Source organism: Peromyscus leucopus, chromosome 6 (assembly GCF_004664715.2).
Source record: "Peromyscus leucopus breed LL Stock chromosome 6, UCI_PerLeu_2.1, whole genome shotgun sequence".
Lineage (NCBI taxonomy): Eukaryota > Metazoa > Chordata > Mammalia > Rodentia > Cricetidae > Peromyscus > Peromyscus leucopus.
In genome coordinates this window covers 9370838-9389247 of record NC_051068.1, presented here as the reverse complement: position 1 = coordinate 9389247, position 18410 = coordinate 9370838, and the positions used below count along the sequence as shown (strand labels likewise).

Genomic DNA, 18410 nt, shown 5'->3' with positions numbered 1-18410 from the left:
ATCCGAATTGCTATGACTCGCAGAGTAGTGGCTAGTCTGTGAGGAAGAGCAGCGAAGGCTCTCTGCCTGCCTGTCTGCCTGTCTGTCTGTCTGTCTGTCTCTCTGTGTGTACACACACACATGTCACTGTATGGCCCATAAGCAGGTGCAAGTGTTTATTTGCAAGTGAGGAAGTTTGGAACACAGATAAGGTCACCTGACACCAGAGATCAAAATTTGGATCATGTAATGAGACAGTTGCAAGATACCGGTGGAAGCATGGCAGGTACATGTAAAGTCCGGAGCGTCTTGGGACATTTGTGGCACATATGTACATATGCCTAACACATTCTGTGAAAACTTCTTTATCTTCCTTACTGTTGGCCTGTGATCTGTAAGATTTATATCCCAGTGTCACAATCTTTCTTCATTAGCAAGTTTCAAAACGTGCATATTTGAAAAGTTTTCTTCTCTCCTCTGCAGCGCGGGGTTACAGAGAGAGAACGCCCTGTGAACAGGTCCTGCAGCTTGGCTGCCCGTGGGCAGTGGACGCCTGCCCTCTGCGGAGAGGAAGAGGCACTACCCCGGCGGCAGCAGCCAGGGAGCCTGGCTTCCAGCTGTCCTTTTGCCAACAGCCCCCAGTGTGGCCTCGCACATGGCCTCATCTTTCTGGACCTCATCTGCAAAGCGAGTGAGGTGGATGACTGATTTTGGGTCATTTCAGAATCAAAATGTTATGAAATCAGAACACAGCCACGATCTTTAGCCTTGCTATTGTGGCACTGGGGTGATCAGCAATTTAAAAAGAGGACTTATTTTTATTATTTGTAATTGTGTCTCTCTCTGTGTGCCTGTGTATGAGTCTGCACACACACGTGCAGGGACCCGCAGAAGCCACAGGCCTTGGATGCCCTGGAGCTGGAGTTACAGGAGGTTGTGAGCCACCTGACATGGATGCTGAGAACTAAGCCTGGGTCCTCAGGAGAAACAGCAAGTTCTCTTAACCACTGAGCCACCTCTTCAGCCCTGTTCAGCATTTTTGCCAAATATTTTCTGAGGTAAGTACACTGAAGTCAAATGATTTGACATAGCCTCAGAATTATTTTTGGAGTCTCTCCTCTCCCATCCCTTTCTCTTTCCCCTGCCCATGTGTATGTGAACTCTAGGGATTGAACTCAAGGTCTTAAATGCACCGCGTAAGCCCCAACTACTGCGTTCCATCTCCAGCTGTCTTGGGGAATTCTGAAGCAAGACTCCAAAGCCTCTTCAACTGTTACTACGAATCGTGTAAATGTGGAAGGGTACACCAGGCATCAGGCTGGAGAGCCAGGGGCAAGGGACAGGTGGTCTGTCTCTGGGTATTTGTCAGGTGACCTCTGACCCACCCAGCTCTTGCTCAGTATTAGGATGCCTTGTGGATGTTGCCTGGACTGGAATCGTTTTATTCCTTAAATTTTTTATTTGGAGCCGAGTGATGGTGGTGCACGCCTTTAATCCCAGCACTCAGAAGGCAGAGGCAAGTGGAGCTTTGTGAGTTGGAGACAAGACTGGTCTACAAAGTGAGTTCCAGGACAGCCAGGGATGTTACACAGACAAACCCTGTCTCGACAAACCGAAAAGAAAAACTTCTTTTTAAAATTTGGAAGTGAAAACACTAGTTATGAGAAATGGGGGGAAATTGACAATGAAATCACGGTGATTTCCCAGTTCCTTTGGTTGCATTAGCTTTATTTTCATATCACTGTTGTCAGGGTGCATGTACAGTGCAGCCTGTGTCCTCTGATCTGTGACATGACACATTAGTACACAGTGCATGCTGTGACCTCCTTGGCCATCTTTTTAGTGGTCAGGCACACAATATGTATCCACAATTCACATGGCCATTTGTCTTATTGAAGAATTTTTCAGATTATTATAATTGAGCATCCATAATCTAAAAATCCAAAATTTGAGATACTATGAAATTTGAAACTTTTTGAGTGGTTTCCACAATACCCCAAGTGATAAGAGTCACACATACAATGAGACTTTGAGTAATATATTGAATAATATTATCTCCAGTCTATGTGTCTAAGATGTATATGAAAAACCAATAAATTTTGTGTTAGACCTGGGTGTCAATGGCCAATCCCAGTATCTTATTGTGTGTATGTAAATATTCCAAAGTTTGAAAAACTCCAAGGTCAAAAAACTACTGGCCCCAAGCATCTCAAATAAGGGGTGTGCAACCTTTAAAAATAAGACTGGGATGAGTGTCTTTTTGTATGATGTATTCATGGGAATTAGAATAATTCCCTAGAGTGAAGAATGGCTCTGTAAAAACAAAAAGAAGCATTTGAAGTTCTTGACACATTTTTCCAAATTGGAGTGTGCGTGTGCGTGTGCGTGTGCGTGTGCGTGTGTGTGTGTGTTGGGGATACCAAACCCAGGTCCTCAGGTTGCCCAGCAAGTGCTCTACCCACTGAGCCATCTTCCCAACCTCCAAGTTGCATTCTTAAAGGGGAGTCTGTCCGTCTGGCTCACGAGCTGGCGTGTCAGGGAGGGCTGACGCGGTCTCACCGAGGCCGTTGAGGGTCCCCACTGTGTCCACCATCCAGCGGCTGATGGTGTGGTTTGCCAGGGAGTCGAACATGCTGCTCAGGGCGCTGGCGCCAGCGGCTGTGCCGATCAGGTACTCCAGAATCAGGTTCCAGCCAATGAAAAACGCCACGAACTCCCCCACAGTGACATAGCTGTAGGTGTAGGCAGATCCTGTGGTCTTGGGGACTCGAACTCCGAACTCCGCATAGCACACACCTGCAAAGGACAAACAAAACAGGCAGTGGGCTCCTGGAGGTCAGCTGTGGTCTTGGTGCCTGACGATCTTAAGAGGAGAGATTAGGAATCTCCGGGCTGTTAGCACCAGCACTCACAGGTTCATGTTCTGTGGAATGTGCTTTGAGATGATTTCCTTGCTGTGTGAGTACTGTGGTGTGCTTGCACAAACCTAGCTGGACTAGCCTGCTACCCACCTGTTGTAAACTTGTATATAGAGTGTGGATACACACATCCAACCAAATACATACCGTATAGCTGACTACTTCTAGGGCCGTGATGAACACAGCATCCTGGGACTAACCAGATGCAGGAGGAGACGCTAGACTGAAGAGACACAGTGAACGTTAGCTGTGTGCACTGCTGGGCGATGTGTGCACTGGTGTGCAAAGTGTGCACTGCTGGGCCATGTGTGTACTTGTGTGCAGTGTGTGCACTTGTGTGCAATGTGTGCATTGGTGTGCCATGTGTGCACTTGAGTGCAGTGTGTGCACTTGTGTGCCATGTGTGCACTTGTGTGCAATGTGTGCACTGGCATGCCATGTGTGCCCTGCGGGTGTGATGCGGCACTCTGCACTGTACCCTTCTCCCTTTATAAGTAGGAGTAAACCTGAAAACATTGATAAGAAGGCCGCACACTACCCAAAGCTGGCAATGGGTCATTTACTACCCTTCCCAGGTGTTACGACCCGCACAGCTGTGCGTGTTGTGGGGGCCGGCAGAGCAGTGGCTCTGAACCTGCACACCACAGACGTGCTGCAGGGCAGACATCACGGGCCAGGGTGGCGGCTTGTCCTAGTCAACAGCAACCTTTCAGCTCCATGAAGTTCTTATGGGACTAAAGTCGATCACTACTAAAACATTGTCACAGGCACAGGACTGGATGTGACACAATTCCAAGCCTGTTACAGACGTCTTCAATCTCACCTCTTAGGAACATAGTTTGGTTGTTTGTTTCTTTGGACCTTTTGAGACAGGGTGTCACTGTGTGGTTATTCTAGTTTGGTTTCTGTGGTTGTGATGAAACACTCTGACCAGAAGCCTCATGGGGAGGAAAGTCTTCACTTCCAGGTCACTCATGGGGAGGAAAGTCTTCACTTCCAGGTCACTCATGGGGAGGAAAGTCTTCACTTCCAGGTCACTCATGGGGAGGAAAGTCTTCACTTCCAGGTCACTCATGGGGAGGAAAGGCTTCACTTCCAGGTCATTCATGGGGAGGAAAGGCTTCACTTCCAGGTCATTCATGGGGAGGAAAGGCTTCACTTCCAGGTCACTCATGGGGAGGAAAGGCTTTACTTCCAGGTTACAATCTTTTTTTTTTTTTTTTCCTTTTGGTTTTTTGAGACAGGATTTCTCTGTGCAGCCCTGGCTGTTCTGGAACTCACTCTGTAGCCCAGGCTGGCCTCAAACTCAGAGATCCCCCTGCTTCTGCCTCCTGAGTGCTGGGATTACAGATGTGTGCCACCAAGCCTGGCTCACAATCTGTTTTTAATGAAGTCAGGAAAGAACTCCAGGCAGAAACCCCGAGGCAGGAACCACAGAGAACACTGCTCACTGGCTGTTCTCTCTGGCTCATGTTTGGTTGGTCTTCTTTTACATCCCAGGCCCACCTGCCCAGTGGTAGCACTGCCCACCATGAGCTTGGCCTCCTCACATCAATCAAGAAATTCCTGTAGGGTAGTCTGATCTGGGCAATCCCTCAACTGAGACTCCCTTTTCCCGGGTGACTCTCACTTGTCTAGAGTTGACAATAAAAGCTAACCAGGATGGTAGCCCTGGCTGGCCTTGGACTCACTGTGTGGACCAGGCTATCCTCTATCTTATGATAACCTTCTCAAAGGCTGGGACTATAGGGATGCATCATCATGTCTGGCTTCCAGAACCATTTTAACATCGTACTTGGGAAGGCAATCAGCACGAATTCCCCTGAGCTACTGGGAGCTGATCTTTCTTTAGAAAAACTCTCATTTGTTTAGTATGTTTCTATTGTGTTCCTTAGGTAGGAGATACCCCGAGTGCAGGCTTGCCTCGGGATGACCCCAGCAACGGCAGTGGGCTAGACCGTACAGTGACATCTTCCTTTCAGTTTTACACAGTACAGAAGACGCTCTTCGTTTGAGATACTTTACACCGGCCGTGGAAATGCTGCGCTGCAGCAAAGGGGAAGACAGGGTGCACATATAAAGACATGTTTTCACTACAGAAAGCGAGCACACATCCCAACGGGACAAGCCTCCGAGAACAAGGAGGGGCAGGAGGACTGTCAGAGCCGGAGACAAGGAAATAGTGTCTTCTGGACACGGCAGGGCCATTGATCCCCCGGCTCAGCAGCAGCTGCTGCGTGTTCAGGACCTGCGCAGGATCAAGCCAGCCAATCGTCCACCATGCGGGGGAGGGGCTTCGAGGCCCCGCCCTAGCTGATGGCTGCTGAAAGTCGGTTTTCTCTAGGGGCGTGGCCTCTACTCGGTTGCTCGCACTCCAGTAGCTGCCCTGTGCACATGTGGTCAGCACTGACTGGACGCAGTGGCTATAAAGAGTGCCATGACACACGCTCTTCTGGACTGACGCGCAGCAGCTGTGGCCTCCTGCGGAAGCTGTCCGCAGCCCATGGCGGATGGGGGAGGTGTGATGAGGCCTCACACTTCCTGGGAGACTGGCAGCTGCGGGTTCTGGGGTGGGGGCGATTTTCCTCAGAAGTGTGGCCACTGCTAGGTTGTCCGTGCTCCGTCTTACAGTTCCCTATCCATGTGCAAATGACAACCCTCAGTGAATTCAGTGAGCCACACCACACTACACCACACACACGTCACACACACACCATACCACACATACATGTCACACACATACCACACACACCACACACACACACCACACCACATACACATATTACACACCCACACACACCACACATACACCACCCACACATGTCACACACACCACACTACACACACGTGTCACACACCCACATACAACACATACACACCACCCACACACCACCCATACCACCCACACATCTACCACATCCATCCATACCCACCCACACATACCACACATACACCAGTCACACACAAACCCACCACACATGTCACACATACATACATGCCCCCCACCATACACACACACACTACACACACCACACACCACTTACACCACACCCCCCACACCACACACACACTTCCATACACCCACACACCCACCACACCCACCCACACACCCACCACACACACACACCACTCTCACACATGCCACACACACCACACACACATGCCCCTCACCATACACATACACACACTACACACACCACACACCACTTACACCACACCCCCACACACCACACACACACTTCCATACACCCACACACCCACCATACACACCCACACATCCACCACACACACACGTCTCACACACACACCACTCTCACACATGCTCCCACCACACACACACACACACACACACACACACACACACACACACACTGGGGACTAGGTGGGAAGAAGGGAGTCAGTAGAGGTGGGAACATAAAAGAGGGGGATGGGGGATGGTTATGATATCAATATATTGTGTTCATGTATAACACGGTCAAAAATAAAAAATTAAGAAACAAGAAGTCAATTTCTTCCTACATTCCATCAAAGAATCCATTAGGTGCACAAACACTTTCACGGGAGTTCTTTTACCCCGAAGGATTAAACCTGCTGCTCACCGGCCCCAAATACCAATCACGCGGCCGGCATGGGAGAGTCCCCATCAGCATGTACTTACCTTACTTTGACTAGTTTCCCAAGCCGCATACCAGCTAACTTAGCACTTTCCCAGTAACTTCCGACTTCCTGTTTCCCCACTTGGTGCAACAGTCACAGCTCCCTGCATGTAGCATGAATTGTTAGAGGGTCTTAATAAAATCAAACTCGGAGCCAGGTATTGGGGTGAATGCTGGGAGATCAGAGAAGCAGAACAAGCCACAGCTTCCTTACCTTGTCAGTTCCTCAGCTGATCCTGTTTCCTCAGACTGGAAGACTCTGAGTCCTCATCCAAGTGGGTCTCAGCTGAACTGCTGCTCAAAAGCCTGAAAGCTTAACCAGCCTAGCTCCTGGTTTTCACACCTTATATACCTTTCTGCTTTCTGCCCTCACTTCCTGGGATTAAAGGCATGAGTCACCATGCCTGACTGTTCCCAGTGTGGCTTTGAACTCACAGATATCCGGATGGATCTCTGCCTCCCAAGTGATAGGATTAAAGGTGTGTGTGCCACCATTTTCTGGCCTCTATATCTAGTGGCTATTTTGTTCTCTGACCCCAGATAAGTTTATTAGGATGCACAATATTTTGGGGAACACAATACCACCACACCTGCAACGACACCAGGCACTCTTAGCACGTGCTACAGATACAGCCTGCCGATAATGAAAATGTCCTGACCCTGAAGCATCGGTTTGACTTGGGAAGGAGTTTAATGCAGAGCTGGTCCCATGTTGCTGAGTACTTATGGATGTTCTTTGGTGCCCCAGAGAAGTGAGCATGCGCTTAGCGAGCATGGCCTTTGCGGTGGGGCAGCTGTCTGGGCTGGGGAGCGGGAGGCACAGCTTCCTTCATCTCAGTGGAGCAGGGAGCAGAGAGCTCGGCGGGAAGCATATTCGGCTACAACGTTCAGAGGCCTAGCCATCGGCAGTGACTTGCCACCTCTGCACCACGCCGGCCTTGCCAAAGGGCCTACAACCTCTCCTAAGGCGCTACCTGCTGGGGACCCAGAGTTTAAACACAGGAACCTATGAGGGACATTCAAACCCTGACAGTTGTCAATTGCTCAGCAGGGTTGTTGGATGACATTCCAGATATGAACTTCCGTTCACTTAATGATAACGCTGGGGCTGTAACCAAATTTTGACAACCAACCTTGGTAGTTTTCTAGTTCATTCATTGTGTTTAACTAAGTCACTAGGAAAGTAACATCTCTGTCTATGTTAGATTTGAGATGAAAGATGGACAAGAGAAATGCAGACCCCCTGGGGGACCTTCATAGTCTTTGCACAGCTTTTTAAACTTCCCAAACCCTATGTGGGGTTGTGCTCTAGATTCCTTTCTGTGCTGTGGTAAAACACTGTGGCTGGAAGCAACCTAGGAGAGGAATGGGCTTGTTTCAGCTTGCAAATCACTGTCCATCATTGGGGAAGTCAGGGCAGGAACTTAGCAGGGACTTGAAGAAGAAACCACGGAGGAATGCTGCTTGCTGGCTCACTCCTGCTTAGCTAGCTTTCTTATACAGTCAGTGACTGTTTGCCTAGGGAATGGGGCTGCCCACAGTGGACTAGCCTCTGTCAGCAACTGTCAGACAATCCCCCACTGACATGCCCACAGTGGGCTAGCCTCGTACATCAGCAACTGTCAGACAATCCCCCACTGACATGCCCACAGTGGACTAGCCTCTGTCAGCAACTGTCAGACAATCCCCCACTGACATGCCCACAGTGGGCTAGCCTCCTACATCAGCAACTGTCAGACAATCCCCCACTGACATGCCCACAGTGGGCTAGCCTCCTACATCAGCAACTGTCAGAAATCTCCCATTGACATGTCCACAGTGGGCTAGCCTTGTACATCAGCAACTGTCAGGACAATCCCCCACTGACATGTCCACAGTAGGCTAGCCTCCTACATCAGCAACTGTCAGACAATCCCCCACTGACATGCCCGCAGTGGGCTAGCCTCCTACATCAGCAGCTGTCAGGACAATCCCCCACTGACATGCCCTCAGGCCAGCCTGATCTGGACAGTTTCGCTGTTGAGACTCCCTTCTCAGGTGACTCTAGGCTGTGTCAAGTTGACAGTTAAAGCTAACTAGGACAGGTTGCAAAATGGAATCGAAAATTTGACAAGAGTGAAAGCTTTCTACGTGAACAGTGGTCCCCAAATAATTCAAGATCAAATGTGCATCGAAACCTAGGTGCTTCCGGCCATGCTCACTTGGTTGCATGGCAGTTCTTCACTTCAGCCTTGGTTCTGGACACACAACATGAATTCACATTTACGTGTGTGTAAATGGCACACAAAGCCAACTAATATGACCTGGGCTCAGATGAGAGGTCATCATATGCTCTTGTGCAGGCCAGTTTTATGTCAGCTCGACACAAGGTAGAGTCATTGGGGAAGAAGGGACATCAGTTGGGAAAGTGACGCACCAGGCTGGTCTGTGGCAAGCCTGTGGTACCTTTTCTCGATGATGATGAGCGTGAGAAGGCTCAGCTCACTGTGGGTGCTGCCACCTGGGGCAAGTCAGTAAGCAGCACCCTCCATGGCCTCCCCACCAGACTCCGCCTCCAGGTCCCTGCCCTGCTTGAGTTCCTGCCCTGACTTCCTTCAATGGTGGACTATGATGTGAAACTGTGAACTGAAATAAACCCTTCCCTCCCCAAGTTGCTTTTAGTTACAGTGTTTTATCATAGCAATAGAAACCCTAACTAAGGTAGGTATAAATTGTATCATTTTTACCATGTACACAAAATTTTCTGCTTTTACAGAAACGATGGTTAATTACAGAAAATGAAAATTTGAAGTATTTTCCTACTATCATTCCTCAGCATCTAAATATCAAATTAGTATAATTTTGGATTATAATGTGTTAGAATGTTTGATTTTCCAAATTGCTTCTGAGTTGGTGGCCAGTTTATGAAAAATTGTTGAATTTTTACTAGAAATTAGGGTAAAATTTCTGAAATGGCCTTAAGCATATGTGTGTGTGTGTGTGTGTGTGTGTGTGTGTGTGTGTGTGTGTGTGTGCGCGTGCATTTGCAGGCCAGAGCACAACTTTGAGGAGTCAGGTCTCTCCCTCCCCCACATGGTTGCAGGGGACTGAACTCAGGCCGTAGGCCTTGGCAGCAAGTGCCTTTACTCCCTGGGCCCTCTTGCTGGCCCATGCAAATGTTTAATGAAAGAATGTCTAGCTCTTCAGTCTCAGGACCTGCTGGGCTGCGCTCAGGTGGAGGATGGGCTGATGGAGGGCTGAGTCATCCCTCACCTCTCCATCCAGTTCCCGCTTAGCATTAATTATCCACCAAACCCCAGCCACAGGAGAGAGACCACACTGGATCACACCAGTGTGATTGGCTGCTGAGCCACAGGCATGTCTTTGAGAATGTCCTCACCAAATATTGCATTTTGCTGGATGGATATCACCTCTCTTTTAGTTTTCATGAAACATCTGTTTCTTTGATACATTTCCGGTGGGGCTTAGATATACTGCACATATTACCAGGTGGCTAGTCCTTTTGAAATATAGTTGGGACTGGGATATGAGGAGAAATCACTGAACTTTACAGAGAAATAGGGTGTGACTCCTGTTGGAAGCGTCTATTTTCTCTATGAGACCAAATTCCAGATGTCACATGATGTGTCCCCATCCCAGCTGTCTCCTTTGAGAAGCAGGTTTCTGGATCCCAAGAAATGCTTTTCTAGCCTCCAATTGCACAGGTTAGACCTAATGAACTTGTCCTCATGCCCTCTTCCTGATGCTCCTGGGCAGCCAAGAGAGTTGCCCGTTTTCTTTCCAGCGCGTGATGCATCGGGCTGCCTCTCCCTCCCACCTCAGCACCACCACCTGAGCAACCTTGCTCACCCCGTTGCCTGTCACAGAAACCCAGGCAATTTTACAAATGTGTCTGGAAGGAGAGCAATTTGTCTGGGACTGCCTCTGTTTCTTTGTGTCAAAGAAGAGACTTACGATTTCTTACTGCTCCTCAGTTCAGAAGCAGCCAGCACCATCGATCAGGGAGGGCCTGACGTCATCAGTTATTGAACTGGACAGTACCCCAACTAAAGTTGGGTAGGTAACAGAGAGCTCCTAAAGGCCCCCCTCCAACCATGGCACCAATATATCTACATCTAAATAAGAAAGAAATAAGCTATCTTAATAGAATTGACCCCCAAACCAGATCAAGTTGAATAATTTGTTCACTAAGTACATGAATAGCCTACCTGCTGACTCTTTTTTCTTGAAATCTCCATCTGTGAAAATATTTTGGAGATTACTGGAGGTATAATTTCCATCATATGGTGAGTTAAAGCTTTTCTTGTGGATAGCTTGTGCTGTGGTTAGTAATCATGGCTGATGTAGTGCTCAGCTAACTATGTCTACTGGAAGGATGCTCAGAGGGCTAGCTGTTCCCTGAGCCAATCGTTTGGCCCAAGTTGGTCCTTTACAGAGCCTTGGCTTCCCTACCTGGAATTAGCAATAATGCCTATTGTATAGGTTGCTTTGCATCTTGGATGGACACATTCTAAAACAGAACCTAGATATTTTTCCTCCTATGTGTTATGTCTTTAGAAATGTTTTCTGTTCCTTGCCTTCCATGAAAAGTTGTGAGAGAATTCTACTTCTTGCTAATCTCTTTTCTTTTTCTTTTTTTTTTCTTTAAGACAAGGTTTCTCTGTGTAGCTTTGCGCCTTTCCTGGAACTCACTCTGTAGCCCAGGCTGGCCTCGAACTCACAGAGATCCGCCTGGCTCTGCCTCCCGAGTGCTGGGACTAAAGGTGTGTGCCACCACTGCCCGGCTTGCTAATCTCTTTTCATGAGGTCTGTTCCTTTTTGTCAAAGTGACTCTTGACAACTGGTGTGCAAAGGTCTTGGGCAGAAAGGACAGAGAGAAGTTGAGGTGAGGTACTTTTGTAAGCCCCTTGAGCCACGTGAATGGCCAGGCTCCTCCCCCAAGGACTTCCCACTGCCAGTTTCCACCCACAGAACACTCTCACTGCCCCAATTGCTCACCCAGCCCCCACACTGCAGAGCAAAAAGCCCAATCTCGGGGCATGAAATCCCACCAATCTCCACCCTGGAAAGCTCCACTCCCTTCCCAAGAAACTCTATATAAGCCCTCTATCCTGTTCAGTTTGCTACTGTTTCTTGCTCAAGTAGAGACAGCCACTACTACCATTCCACATGGAAAAATAATAATACCACTAAGCTGACAAACATCACCCAAAGATCAGCTTTGGACTACAAACTGCTCAGAACAATTTCTGAGATGATCCAGCCTCACAGACTACTCGAACGAGGACTTGAGATAAGCCCTGAACTTATGCATCGTGCAGAGGCTGGACAACAAATGATACAGCTACTTCTCCCAGGAACTTGACAATTAACTCAGAAATTTTCTTTTCCTAAAGATGCCTTTGCCCACAAACAGCAGGAAGCAATTTAAAGAACATGACGCCCATATTCCTAAGAGGTGGGGCAGGTGGTTTTTGGTCTTTCAGTGGGTTTGGGGTTTGGGATAACTGTCATTATTTAGGATGGTTGGTTACAAGCTGTTCTTGTTAATGGTCAGGAAAGAGGTTAAACAAAGGAGATTAGATTTAAGGTTCTTGTTTGGGAAAAAAAAAAGGTGTCTCAGTGGTTAAGAGCAGCTCCCTCACTGAGATCTATGAAAGTCAGCCCTCTGAACACATGCTCCTGTGGAACCTGGCACTAAATCATTCTTAGACGACTTGTTTCTGGGTCAGGGTTTCATACATAGCAGAGCAGCTTCCAAAGCTGCGACCTCCTGTTTACCCATGTGTGTATGCCTTGCTGTTCTGCCCTCTGATTTACTCTCTCTGTTCAGCTACGTCACTTCCTCTTCCTACCCAGCTCTGTCACTTCCTGTCTGTTTGTACAGACCTCCATACCTTCTTGGTTAACTAGTTTTGGAATTTAAGGCATGTGCTACCACACCGGGCTCTGTTTCTAGTGTGGCCTTGAACACACAGAGATACTGCCTGCCAAGTGATAGGCTTTAAGGGTGTGTGCTACTGTTGCCAACTTCTTCGTTTACCTAAAGTGGCTGGCCTTTTTCCTCTGATCTTCAGGCAGGCTTTATTTATTAAAGCACAAATAAAATATCACCACACACCTCTCCTTCTTGTTCTTCTTTTGTTGAAGTGAGGAGACAGCCTTACCAGACTCACCAAACCCCAGCACTTGGCTGTATCTTTAGGGGTATTTCCCTTACCCATTCCTTCCCAATAGTGCCAACTTGTCCCACCCTCTTGATGGGAAAGGACCTCCTAGCCAAAGTGGGAGCCTCTATTTCGTTTGCTCCCTCCTCCACTTGACTCCAGGCTCTCCAGCCATTCCCCTTCTCCTTCTCCTCCAAACCACACGATCTGACACATCTCGTCCCTTACCAACCTCTCAGGTAGATCCCTAGGTATGGGACACCTAAAACCCTCTATAGCCAAACGTCACAGCCCTTATCATTCAACTACAAAACCCCACCAACTATATAACCCAGGCTCAATACCCACTTTCTTTCCAAAGCCTCAGGGGACTTCAGCCTCTCATCTCTGACTGAAGAAAGAATCTTCTGCCCCCCACTTCTCCCTTTAATACCCCCATACTCAAAGTTCTAAAAGCCAATGGAGCCTGCCGCTTGGCTCAGGATCTCTGACTTACCAGCTCAGTGGTAGTTTCCCTCCAGCTATGTCTGTAACATTTCAAAACAACTCAAGTTGCCCATTTGACCCTTAAGATGTGTGCAGACCACTTGTTTCTGCTGGCTTCTGCTGCCCATCATGTTTGGTTCCAAATTCTTCAGCTGCTTCTTCCTCCACCTGCTCTAACCATCCATCTCTCCTCACTTATTTGGTAAATGTCTCGCTGGCCCCTGGAGCCTGCTACACCCCCAGGGCCCCACCATGTGGGCAGCTGTCGGAATGTCCCTGTCCCTGTTTCCTGGCCTCCTCCCCCAGGAGCTGCCTGCTAATCCCCCACAGCTTCCTTAAGCCCATCTGGGCCTCTGCGACCTTGTCCTTCCTGCCTCTCAGCTCCCACTTGGAGCTCATAGAAACTCCCTGCAGTGGAGTTCACTTTGCGATCTTCCCCTCTTCCTCCACGGACTCCAATTTTATTAAAGCCTTTCTCTGGCCGAAGTACAGTTCAGACAGCCAAAACTGGCATGCTTGATTTTCAATGATGACAATTTCTGCCACTGCACAAACAAATTATCCCAAATTCTCTTATCTCTAAACTTGCTTTCTTCTCTATTTCTTCTTACCTACACCTATCTGGAGTAGCTCTTACATAGGGATGTTTATCATCCAAGAGACCCTCACCTCTAGTCAACAGCCCGTCCTAATAGGATCAGGAAATTACCCTATATCATGCTGTCAAAGGCTGATTCAGTCTCCTCTAACTCCCCATCCATCTCTCCTTCACTGGGGCTTACCACCTATGATAATTTCTGTCCTGAAAACAAAAATCATAAAAACAGGGTTTAATGATAGCATTTAAAAAAACAATGCTTGTTTAATAAGGTACTAAAGCTGCACCTTCATGTACTCATATAGGAACACACAAGTGTTATAAAGGTCCGAGAACGTAAGAGCGTAAGTAAGCACTGAGGATAACTTCAGTTCTGAGGGTCTAAGAAAGTGTTGTCTGGGCATGTGCAAGCTTAAGTGAGTTTTAAAAGTATAAGGAAGTGTTATGAAATTAAAGTTCTGAAGGTGCAAGAAAGTGTTTTAAAGTGTCACGTGTAGGGAAAAGGGCTGACTAAAAAACCCAGCCTGACCCTGGAGCCCAGAACCAGTGAAGGAAACACAGCCTAGATTTGGGACCTGAGCCAGAGAAAGAAACGCTTTATCCCTAAACCCAGAACCAAAGAAACATGCCCTGACTCTGAAACCAGTGCCAAAGAAACACTCTTGGTCTCTAGAATCAGAGCCAATGAAAGAAATGTGCCCTGACCTCAGAATTAGAGTAAAAAAAGCTAAGAAAGGCCAGTGAGAGAAACACAGTTTGGCTCTGAAATCAGGACCATCTATGCCCCTAACCTACAAAACTAACCAATCCCTGAACAGAAAAAACTAACCAATCCTTGGACAGAAAATCTTCTCTCTGGAGAAACTCCACCCCCAAGAGATCCTTAGGGGGCTGAGCAAGGTGGAGTAGAAAAGTAAACTTTCCCTTTGCAGGAGCCAGAGGAGATTGCTACATTTCTGCAGGGGTTTCCCTTTTAGTAGAGTGAAGCAAAAGAAGCAACATCTTGGGCCCCAGAAGGCAGAGCTCTGCTGGGAAGGCCCCTTAAGTGGGGTCTGAGCAAAGCTCAGCTGTAGGGGCTCTGCAGGAGAGGAGCAGGATTGCTATATCCTGTGGGGAGACCACCCCCCATCACACTAGGTGTAGCCTGACTCCAGAACAGTCAGGATACCCTTCCTGGCTGAGCTGTCCTAGCACCTCCAGACCTGATTCTCCCAAGCAGTCAGGATACCATCCCCTCTAGAGCTGAGCTGTCCTAGCAGCTCCAGGTATTGTCTGACTCTCCAGAGCAGTCAGGATACCATCCCTCCAGAGCTGAGCTGTTCTAGAAGCTCCAGGTATTGTCTGACTCTCCAGAGCAGTCAGGATACCATCCCTCCAGAGCTGAGCTGTTCTAGAAGCTCCAGGTATTGTCTGACTCTCCAGAGCAGTCAGGATACCATCCCTCCAGAGCTGAGCTGTTCTAGAAGCTCCAGGTATTGTCTGACTCTCCAGAGCAGTCAGGATACCATCCCTCCAGAGCTGAGCTGTCCTAGCCGCTCCAGGTATTGTCTGACTCTCCAGAGCAGTCAGGATACCATCCCTCCAACGACTTCTAGAAGCTCCAGTATTGTCTGACTCTCCAGACATCAGGATACCATCCTCCAGAGCTGAGCTGTTCTAGAAGCTCCAGTATTGTCTGACTCTCCAGAGCAGTCAGGATACCATCCCTCCAGAGCTGAGCTGTCCTAGCCGCTCCAGGTATTGTCTGACTCTCCAGAGCAGTCAGGATACCATCCCTCCAGAGCTGAGCTGTTCTAGAAGCTCCAGGTATTGTCTGACTCTCCAGAGCAGTCAGGATACCATCCCTCCAGAGCTGAGCTGTTCTAGAAGCTCCAAGTATTGTCTGACTCTCCAGAGCAGTCAGGATACCATCCCTCCAGAGCTGAGCTGTCCTAGCCGCTCCAGCTGCCAGAGCTGTCTTAGCAGCTCATGGTGTTGCCTGACTCCCTGAAAAGTCAGGATACCTTTCCCCAGAGCTGCACGTAGATGAAGGTTCTGGGGGTATAAGAAAGTGATTTAAGGCATGTACATGAAAGTTCTGAAGGTATAAGAAAGTGATTTAGGGTGATGAAAAATGTTATATTTCTTTCCCCTCTATGCTATTGTTAAATGGTTCAACTAGACCACTTGCATGGCGGAGGAGTCTGGAGACTGCTCATCCTCAGGTTGCCAAAAGGAGATACTTATCCCCGTGACACATTAATCGACTTCTGAAACACCTGTTCCCTATTCTTTCTTTGTGACCAAACTAGAGATCACCCTTAGCAGTCCTATAACAGATAAGATCCAACAACTTCAGATAGATCTTCAAAAGATGCTAAGAAACAGGTTGGTGCCGGGCAGTGGTGGCGCACGCCTTTAATCCCAGCACTCGGGAGGCAGAGCCAGGCGGATCTCTGTGAGTTCGAGGCCAGCCTGGGCTACCAAGTGAGTTCCAGGAAAGGCGCAAAGCTACACAGAGAAACCCTGTCTCGAAAAAAACAAAAACAAAACAAAACAAAAAAACAAAAAAACAAACAAACAAAAAAAAGAAACAGGTTGGTGCCTTTGGCTAGTGGATTATTGATAGTCCAATATGAAAGTGGATACCTTCTCACCCCTCTTCCTTCTTTTCCTAATCCTACTAGTTGTACCCTGCCTTATAAACTTTTTGTCTAGATTTCTCCAACACTAACCAGACTTTTAACCAGTTACTATGACAGGATTACCAGCCCCTAGCTATGGAGCCAGAGACCTGCAGCACCCGGTTGCATCCCGATGATGAAGATCAAGGTTGCCCCAGGAACCTCCATGCCCTGATTTAGCAGGAAGTAGTCTACTGATGACATCGCCCTCTTTCCTGTGACCTGATTGTGTATCAACAATAAACAAAAAAGGGGAGAATGTAAGCCCCTTAAGCCACACAAGTGGCCAGGCCCTTCCCCTGAGGACTTCTAACTGTCCCATCCACAGAACACTCTCACTGCCCCAACTGCTCACCCAGCCTCCACCCTGCAGAACAAAAAGCCCAATCTCTGGGCATGAAATCCCACCAATCTCCACTCTGGAAAGCTCTTTCTTCTCAAGCTCTATATAAGCCTTCTATCCTCTTCAGTTTGCTGCTGTTTCTTGCTTGAGCAGAGGTAGCCATCCTCCTGAATTTTTTCCTCCCAATAAATCTCTTGTGTGAAGTTTGTGGTGTGGTGTGACTTTATGGTATTCCTAGGCTTCCAGCTGCCAGGATACCTTTCCATCCTAGATGCAATGCTTACAACTTTTCAACACTTCTTGAGGAACAGGAGGGGACCTTTCCTTCCTTCCTTCCTTCCTTCCTTCCTTCCTTCCTTCCTTCCTTCCTTCCTTCCTTCCTTCCTTCCTTCCTTCCTTCCCTCCCTCCCTCCCTCCCTCCCTTCCTCCCTTCCTTCCTTCCTTCCTTTCTTCCTTCTTCCTTCCTTATTTTTATAGACAAGGTCTCACTATGTAGCCCTGGCTGTCCTGGAACTCACTATGTAGACCAGGCTGGCCTTGAACTCAAAGAGACCTGCCTGCCTCTGCCTCTGGAGTGTTGATGAGCCCTCATTTTGTACTTCAGTGCATCTGAGGAGCAGGTGAGACCACCATTTCATGAAGATGTACCTTCTCAGCAGATGTCTGGGGAGAATAGTGCACAGCCAAACTTTCAGATTGGATCTTCCCAAAGTCCCTTGACTTTTCAATTTCCTTCAAACTGGGAGAGCATGCAGGGAGGGGCCACATGGGCCAGAGACTCTAGGTTTAGGGGCCTTGTGAGAAGATTGTGTGTATGTGAGGATTTTTGCAGATCCTACTTCCGTTTACTCTGGCCACCTCCTTTGCCCAGCTTCCCCTTTCTCCCTTGTCTAAAAACGACCCATTCATTTTTATTTTGTGTGCATGTGTGTGTTCCTACATGAGTTTATGTGCACATGTGTACAGGTGCCCAAGGAGGCCAGAGAGGCCTCAGACCCCAGAACTGGGAGATCCAGGTTGTGGCTCCTGATGTAAGGCTGGGAACCAAACCTTGCTCTTCTGCAAGAGCAGCGGCAGCTCTATCTGCTGAGCCGTGTCTCTAGGTCCTCCTTCCGTTTTCATACTCCTCTGAGCTCTAGGAAGCATGAGTACCTATCTTGTATTTTCAGATGGGAACATTGCCACCTGCTCCTCTGTGGGACTGGAGGATGGAGCCCCTTGTGAACAGTGGCCACAGGGTTTTCTGGCACAGGTGACGGACACAGGTCCAGTTTCTCTTTCCAAAAGCCTTACCTATAGGGATCTGATAGATTGTTTCTGACTAGGCAGCCCCTGCTAAATGCCACAGCAGTGGCATGTTTTTAGCTGAGTTTTGAATGAAGGAATGACAAAGAGGGCAAGAGTGGCTCCCGTGGACACACTGGTGGCTCCCTTGGATACACTGGTGGCCCCAGTGGACACCTGACACCTTGATAGAAACCCTTCAGACCTCGGAACCCAAGCACATAGGCAGCAACACCTGGGGAAACAGGAAAAAGACAGACCTAATCTACCTGCCAGAGCAGGATGTGACTGGAGAAGTCCCTGAACGGACTGTCCA

The 18410-nt window shown here is 48.3% G+C and overlaps 1 protein-coding gene across 2 annotated transcripts in view; it reads right to left on the bottom strand.

Moving 5' to 3' along the window:
• Positions 1 to 18410, bottom strand: part of Slc7a14 (solute carrier family 7 member 14) — a 122710-nt gene that overhangs the window by 31911 nt on the left and 72389 nt on the right. For both annotated transcript variants that reach the window (XM_028872599.2, XM_028872598.2), the window contains one exon: positions 2539 to 2775. In XM_028872599.2, coding sequence (XP_028728432.1) covers positions 2539 to 2775 — 237 coding nt within the window. The remainder of the gene's footprint in view (positions 1 to 2538; positions 2776 to 18410) is intronic.